This window comes from Humulus lupulus, chromosome 1 (genome assembly GCF_963169125.1).
Source record: "Humulus lupulus chromosome 1, drHumLupu1.1, whole genome shotgun sequence".
Lineage (NCBI taxonomy): Eukaryota > Viridiplantae > Streptophyta > Magnoliopsida > Rosales > Cannabaceae > Humulus > Humulus lupulus.
In genome coordinates this window covers 85,948,452-85,956,604 of record NC_084793.1, presented here as the reverse complement: position 1 = coordinate 85,956,604, position 8,153 = coordinate 85,948,452, and the positions used below count along the sequence as shown (strand labels likewise).

General features: G+C 39.5%; 1 protein-coding gene across 1 annotated transcript; it reads right to left on the bottom strand.

Annotated features, from left to right (window-relative positions):
• Window positions 1-291: 291 nt before the first annotated feature.
• LOC133817703 (uncharacterized) lies at window positions 292-3,015 on the bottom strand. Its single transcript, XM_062250287.1, has 2 exons — window positions 792-3,015; window positions 292-674 (listed from the first exon to the last, which is right to left on the bottom strand). Exons 1-2 carry the CDS (start codon window positions 3,013-3,015, stop codon window positions 292-294), a joined length of 2,607 nt encoding a protein of 868 aa, XP_062106271.1.
• Window positions 3,016-8,153: the final 5,138 nt, after the last annotated feature.

Genomic DNA, 8,153 nt, shown 5'->3' with positions numbered 1-8,153 from the left:
GTTCCGTGTAACCATTCCAAACTCATCTGACTTGTTCTTATAGACCCATTTTGTACCTACCACATTTGCACCATCCGATAAAGGGGCCAGAACCCAAACACCAAGTCTCTTGAAACTTTCCATTTCATCGTGCATGGCAGCTAGCCAGTATTCATTTAAGAGAGCTTCATCCACGCTTTTTGGTTCGTGTAAAGCTACATAGCAAGCATAGGCTATGAAATTTGCGATTTTCCTTCTTGTGATCATAGTCTCATTTGGATCCCCAATAACTACTTCTGGCGGATGAGCTTTTTAAATCCATGCAGGTGGCCTGTTCTTGTATAGCTTGGCATGAGCAGTTGAGGACTGTTGCTTACTGGTGATTTCAGAATCTGGATCAGTTGGATCTTGGAGGTTCTCAGTTGAAACAGTCTGCTCTGTGTTTGTGGAGGAAGTAGGAGTTTGATTATGAGTCGAGGGACCAGGAATACCTCCAGAAGGAATGGTTAGCACAGGTTGATCTTCTTCTTCTGGGGACTCTTCTTGCACTTCCAGATCATCAAACTTGACATTGATAGATTCTATCACCGAGTGAGTCCGCTTGACAAACACTCGGTAGGCGCGACTGTTTATCGAATACCCAACAAAGATACCTTCCTCACTTCTGGAATCAAATTTTCCAAGGTTCTCACGATCTTTCAACACATAACACGCACATCCAAATATATGCAAATGACTTAGGTTTGGGGTTTTACCTTTCCAAATCTCATAGGCTGTCTAAGTAGTTCCAGTTCTGAGATGTACTCTATTACTGATATAGCAAGCTGTATTCATAGCTTCTGCCCAGAACCTTTTGGTTATTTCCCTAGCCTCCATCATTACCCTTGTCATTTCTTGAAGCGTCCTATTCTTCCTTTCCACAACCCCATTCTGTTGGGGCATTTTTGGGGCTGAAAACTCATGCAAGATCCCCAGCTGATCACAAAAATCAGAAAACAACCTGTTTTCGAACTCCTTTCCATGGTCACTTCTGATTCTGTACACTTTGACAATTTTCGTTGACTTCTCATTCTGGAGCTTTAGGCATAAGGCAGAGAACACCCCAAATGTATCTGATTTTTCTTTGATGAATTCCACCCATGTGAACCGAGAGTAGTCGTCGGCACAGACCATGACAAACCTTTTTCCGCTCAAACTTTCATTCTGCATGGGTCCCATGAGATCAATATGCAGCAATTCCAAAACTCTGGATGTTGCAAGAGCATTCAGTGGTGGATGTGAAGCTCTAATTTGTTTCCCGAGTTGACATGGTCCGCAAAGTCTGTCACGATTAACCTTTAACTCCAGAACCCCTCTAACTACCCTTAGCTTCACAATTCTTTTGAGATCTCGATAGTTCAAATGTCCCAAGCGATAGTGCCACAGATCAGGTTTGTCTAGGAACACTCGTTGACACTTGATTTGAGTGGATAATGCATAGCAATTATCAGCTATCCTACTTCCTGTCAAAATTGAACACCCATCAAATGAAACTAAACAACGAGTTTTATTGAAACTTACCGTATAGTCAGCGTCGCAAAGCTGACTTATGCTGATGAGATTGGCCTTTAGTCCCTTCACATAGAGCACTTCTGATAGTGGACTGACTCCCGCGATCTCTAGCTCTCCTTTACCAAGAATATGTCCTTTGTTCCCATCTCCGAATGTGACTAGTCCCTCTCTTGTTTCCTTAAAGTTCATAAGAATTTCCTTATTCCCTGTCATGTAACGCGAGCAACTGCTATCGAAATAACACAAATCATCTTTGAACGCAGCAAGAGATGTATGAGCCACCAAAGCGACATTCCTACTTTTCTTGGAACGGCCATCCCTTTTAGATGTCTTATCCAGAAACATTGTGTTTCTCCGGACCAAGAGCTTGATATAGTTTTGTAATTTGTAACACCTCGGACGAATGTGCCCTCGTCTATTGCAAAAGTGGCAGATGGGGACAAATCGACTTCCTTGGGCTGATTTGTGTACAAAAATGGTTCTTCCCCCAGTGTTGTCCTTAATACTGACATCTGTCTCATCAGCCTTACCTACAGACTCATCTCCGCTGGGATCAGATTTGGCTGTAACGAATGATGGCTCCTCAATTGACAAATCATTCCCCTTTTTGTACAACATTTTGTATCCAATTGAAGTTCTGTCACCATATGCCTTCTGAAGTTGTAACGTCTTATTTATAGCGATTGTACTAGGAGGAATAAACTCTAACGATTGCTTAGCACGGACAAGCTCAGCTGTGATCTTGTAAATCTCACTCTCTTTTTCCTCCAATTGCTTGATGAGCTTCTGTACATGGGTTTCTAGAGCTTGTTTCTCAGCTTCGATCTTTTTGTTAAGGTCATCCAGAGCTTTCATCTTTTTTGCTATGTACCCCCACTGAGCAAACATCTGCTCATACGCCGCTTGTTTCTGGGGACTCTCCTCATCGGACCCACATGATTCTTCTTCTTCTGAGGTTTTGGATTTGGAGCTTCTTGCCATAAAGGCCACCATTTGCTTTTCTCCATCAGAATCATTACTGTTGTTTTCTTCTTTATCTTCGTCGCTGTCACTCCAGGTTACAACAAGCGCCTTCTTCTTTTTGAGTGTGTTAGCGCATTCGGCTTGAATGTGACCGAATCCTTCACACTCACGACATTGGATTCCATGATTCTTCTTTTCAGGTTGTTGACCTTGTTTGGGATCTTTGTAGGGCTGCTTCCTGTTTTGATTTTCCTTCCCTCCATAGTTATTCTTCTTAAAGTTCTTCTTGAGGAATCTGGCATAGTTTTTGGTCAACAGTGCGAATGTTTCATCAGACATGTCCCCAGACATATTTACACTTTTAGACTTTTCTTCTTTGTGAACAAACGCCACACCACTCTCTGGTTTATCCTTCTCAGAATCTTTTGGCTTCTTGTTCTTGCTCCACCTCTTCAAGGTCATCTCATAGTTTTGTAATGACCCGATCAGCTCATCAAGATCCAATGTCTCAACGTCCCTCATTTCTTCAATGGAAGTAACTTTGGACTTGAAACGCCTTGGTAGGACTCCCAAAACCTTTCAAACTAATTTTTCATTGGAGTACGTCTTTCCTAATGCATATGACTCGTTAGAGATGTCACAGAGTTTAGCATGAAATTCTGCAACTGTTTCGTCCTCATCCATTGAAAGATTTTTAAATGCCTTTGCAAGAGATCTAAGACGAGACTTCTTTACCGCATCAGTACCTTCATTCTTTATCCGCAATTTCTCCCAAGCATCCTTGGCAACCTCACAGTTTGCGATCACCTTTAATTGATTGGTGGATACTGCATTGAACAGAGCATGCATGGCCTTGGAATTGTAGTTAGCCAGCTCAATTTCCTCAGGTGTCCAAGCACTCATTGGTTTGGTTTTTTCGATTTTGCCCTCGCTTTCCCTTGGTGAGATCCAACCTTCCTCGACAACCATCCACACTCTTTCATCCACTTCCTTGAGAAAGGCTCTCATCTTCGTTTTCCAGTAAGGGTAGTTAGCCCCCTCTAGCATAGGTGGACGACTAGTAGAACCTCCTTCCCTGAACATTTCCATCATACAAGAGACAAACAAACTCGTGACACTCTTCAAGATGGAACTCCAAGAGGGTTAGTCACAACAGAAAGTTCAATAGTAGATAAATGCAGAAAAAAAACAAGAATCAAGAACCGAGTGAAATACACACTAGGTTAAAAACACCTTATAGTAAGCCCAGGGAATCACTGCTTCTCATAGAAGCAGATGGCTCTGATACCAATTGAAAGTGTTATATCTAACTTCTTGAATCAAGAATTGATCTACTAGAACAAAACAAACAATCTAAAGCAAAGTAAAATCACACATAGAATTTTACAAGCTTCATCTGCACTGGGAACGAATTCCAGCCGACTAGTGCTTGGATCGGGTAAGATGTAACTTTCACTAATAAATCCAATGTTAATTACAATAACTAGTTCGAAATGAAATCAACATCTTTACAATACAAAAGTTACAGATTACCCTAAAAACTTGAATAACCACTCAAGAACAGTTTCCAAATCCCTTGGAACTTGTGAACCGAATACCTCGATTCAAACACTCAAGATCCCCTCGAGCAAGCTAGTTGAATCCCTCTACTAGCCAGATTCGAACTCCCTTCGAATCAGATCAAAACCCCCCACAGCTCTGCAATAAGCTTCACCTCAACAATGGTGAACCGTCAAAAACAGAAGAAAGAAAGAAGAAACAAAGAGCAAGAAAAACAAGATTTTGTTTTCTCACAATGAAAAACTATCAGAAAGGAGGTTAGGTTGTTATGAACAGATTAATCTATTTATAGCAACCCTAACCACTAACTAATCAACTAAACAAACAGCTAACAAGATTTAACACGTTTTCCAATTAAACCGACAATAGCTGACGTGTACTTATTAATCTGCAACACACAGTAGATGTAACTGAAGACTAACTAGTTCTAACAGAGACAACATATGCAATATACAATTCAAAGACTGAACAACAAATCCTGTAGATGAAACAACACAGACATATTTTGACATTCATATAAACAAGGTTGTTACAGTGTGTGATAGTTTGCTATGAGCTATCAGGAATCCATTTACAAGGATGGGTGATTAGGCTTGCCTGTTATCATATTGCAACATTCTAAGAACGAATAGGAATGGAAGAATATAAGTAGGCAATAAAGCTTCTCTATTAGCACATGGTTGCTTATTTGTGAGAATAGGTCTGTTAGTGCATGTTAGCACATGATTATCTGATTTGTGAGAACATAATTGTTAGCATATGATTGCCTGATTTGTGAGAACATGCTTGTTAGCCCATCATTGCTTGTTCTAAGCGAACCAAAATGTGCTTGCATTAGTAATAGTCGAATAACCTATTGTATGCTTAGGTGGGCAATAGCGACCAAAAACTCATTTAGAGAAAAATTACAAATATACTTCAAGTCAATTGAGGAGCGAACAAGACCTCAAATGTGTTGTTATAAGCGAACAAAAAAGATGATGAACAAAGATACCTTTGAAGGAAATGACAACCAGATACTGGTTGTTTACCAAGATTTTCAAAAACTAGAAATATATTAAGAAGCAAGAGCTAAAAAAAAAAGAATTAGAGATGAACAATCAGAGTTTTTACGTGATTGGGAAGTTAATGAGCCTTCGTCCACGAGTTAGTTGTATTAGGCATTAGAGAGCTTTTGACAATGGAGTTTTCTACAAGTTTTAGCAGAGTAAGTGCTTACAAAAGAAAATATGGATCCTTGCTATAGTGCACAACTGGCCCATTTATAGGCAGTCAAGCGCAGTGGGCTTGGGCCGGACTAATCTGAGCCCAATAGGGATGTAATCACGGTTTGCTCGCTAATGGAGCCCTAATACAAAGAATGTTACATAATAATATGTAGTTAATCTAGGCCCATTGGGCCGGCTTAGACGTGACCAAGCATTACAACTGCCCATTGTACGTTAGCTCGAAATAGTCTGTGTGGGCTTCTAAGGGGATCCTAGGGACAAGATCTGTCAGAGTAGTGGCAGTACTGTTTCCTAGGAACAGTGTACATTTTGTACGTACCCTCTTCTGTAGGATAGTTAAGGAGACCAACTGTCGGATTTCATGGAGACAAGTCAGCATTGGGGCTAGCTGGGCTTGCCCTATCCGGAAGTCTATTCCGGGTTCGTTTACTAATGTCCCAGTTCACTTACCGGAGTCCTGGTTCGTTCACCAGGACTCGGGTTCATTCGACAAGATGGACATCGTGACACTAAGTATCTCCCCTAGATTCCTGATAAGGTCTATCTCCATTGACTAGTTAGTCTGCCACCTTAGTTGGCATCCCGGAGGATATAGGTAAGTCGGGACCGGGGAGATAATTCGGGCCTGCATTTTAGTCCCGGTTCCTCCGTTATGCTTGCATCCATCGAACGTTGTTGGGCTCGATGGTGCTTGGGCTATCTGTGGTTTCGTCCTTCCCCATTCATTGGGCTCAGGATGGGCCCGAACCTCTTTAAGAGGGCCCATGGACCCATTAGGTCATGCCACGTGTTACGGGTGGAAAACAATGATAACACTCATACTTCAATCTTAACAGTCTCATTTAAGGTTCTAATCATCACTGTTCTTTGACACGTAACCATGTTCAAATACAAGTATAACAGAAGGCTACTCATAGAGACAACTAGGTTAGTGATTGTCATACATGGCAATTGACATGTTATCAAGCTTATAAATTGGTTTACCGAAATGATGTGAAAAGAATTGCTAATATATTTTTTCCTCTTTGAGATAAAGAAGAATCTTGCCTTTAGACTTTGAGCATTGTTGGAAATTTTACCATATAATCAACTTGTAAGATCCCTTTCTCAGACTCCCCTATGAATGTAAATTTGGTCCTTGATATGGTGATTAGTGCTCAAAAATGCAAATTTATTGGCTTTAAAGTGTAAAATAAATTAAGTTTTAATTAATATTTTCATGAATTCATTGTAATATATTTTATAATTGAAAATATTAATTTTAAATTTAATTTGTGTTTAATTTTCAGGAAATAAATTGCATTTGGACATTAATAAAAAAAAGAGAACAAAGAAATAGTTAAAACTGAAAAAGAAAATGAAGGAAATGGCATTTTTGAAAGAATTTGGCCTAAACCGAAGCCCCAAGCCCAAGCCTAGCTCTTCCTTCCTCTCTCCCCAGCTGCCAGGTGGCATGCTCTCCTCGCGCCACGCGTCCCAGCAGCAACCCAGCCAGCCAACCTCCTCGCGCCACGTGTCTAGCACTGCCTCCTTCAGCCATGCACCCAATGTACACACCAAAGCTTCTTTCCCAACTCTTCCACGGCCCAACTCTTCCAGTGGCCCAAACGCATATGAAGGCCCAACCAATTTCAACCTTCCAGCAGCTCAAATGTCCCAACGTGACTAGCCCAACTCCTACTTTTAGCAACTCACACCCAAGCCCAGTTCGGCCTAAAGAGCCCAGCTGCCCAACAGCTCAGCAGCCAGCCTACGTGTCACATTTTCATTGGCTGGAAATTGGTCAAAACCCTCTTGTGTCACCAGCCACTTTCAACCCATGTTTTGTGGGTACTGGGCTTTGCAAAATTGCTATTTTGAGCTTTAAAGCTCATGTTTTTGTGGTATTTTAAAAAAGGGAAAAATGACCATACTCCAAAATAGCTAGGTTAATATTAATAATAAGATTTGATTTTTCAAAATCATATTTTATTTTTAATATTTCAGATTTATTTTGTAAACCTCATTTTGTTGTTTAATTTCTTTTTAGTCCTTTTCTCCCTCTATAATTAGGGACTCCTTCTTCACACTATGTATGTAATTTGAGAGTAAAGAAACTATAGCAAAATTTCTACTCACTTTCTTCTTAGATTTTTGTGAGAATCATGAGCATAATGGCCTAATCTTCCTAGGAAGGTTAGGGATGATTCCATATGCTAGTTTTGCTACTTTGATTTACTATGTTCTTAATGTAAAAATTTTGAGTTATTTATGTTCTTTCATCTCCATCTTTATTTTGTTATCTTTATTTACTTATGCTAATAGTATATAGGATTAGTCCTGCTGTTTCTATGTACTTCTAATTAGTAAAAGTAATATTGATACCTAATTTTATGTCTAATCTTCTATTGCATTATTGCCTTTGGGTATTTTGTCATTTTTAGATTTTTCATAAGATTAACATTGTGCTTTTAAAGTAAAGAACTTTATAACTCAAATGAACTTTTGTTAGTAAAGAATATGGACTTTAATGTTATATTTTCCAAGTAAATGTTGGGATGTAAACTATTTACTTGTGTATTTTTGTAAATCAAGTAACCAAGTAACTAACACAAGCATATGGATGATTCTTGAAACCTTTCCTTTTCTCAAACTCTTGATTACATCTTACCTTTATTTCACTTATCTCATTTTATCACTTTATCAAAAAGACAATACCAAAATCTCAAACCTCTTTTCATTCCCATCTTTTTATTTATTTATTGTTAATAATTTTTGTGTTATTTTCTACTAATCTTTTGAGTTTAGGTTACCTCCTTGTGGATTGACCGCCCGATTATACTACAACCACCACTTAGTGGCTGTCACGATTTGGGCGTTAAACATATGGAA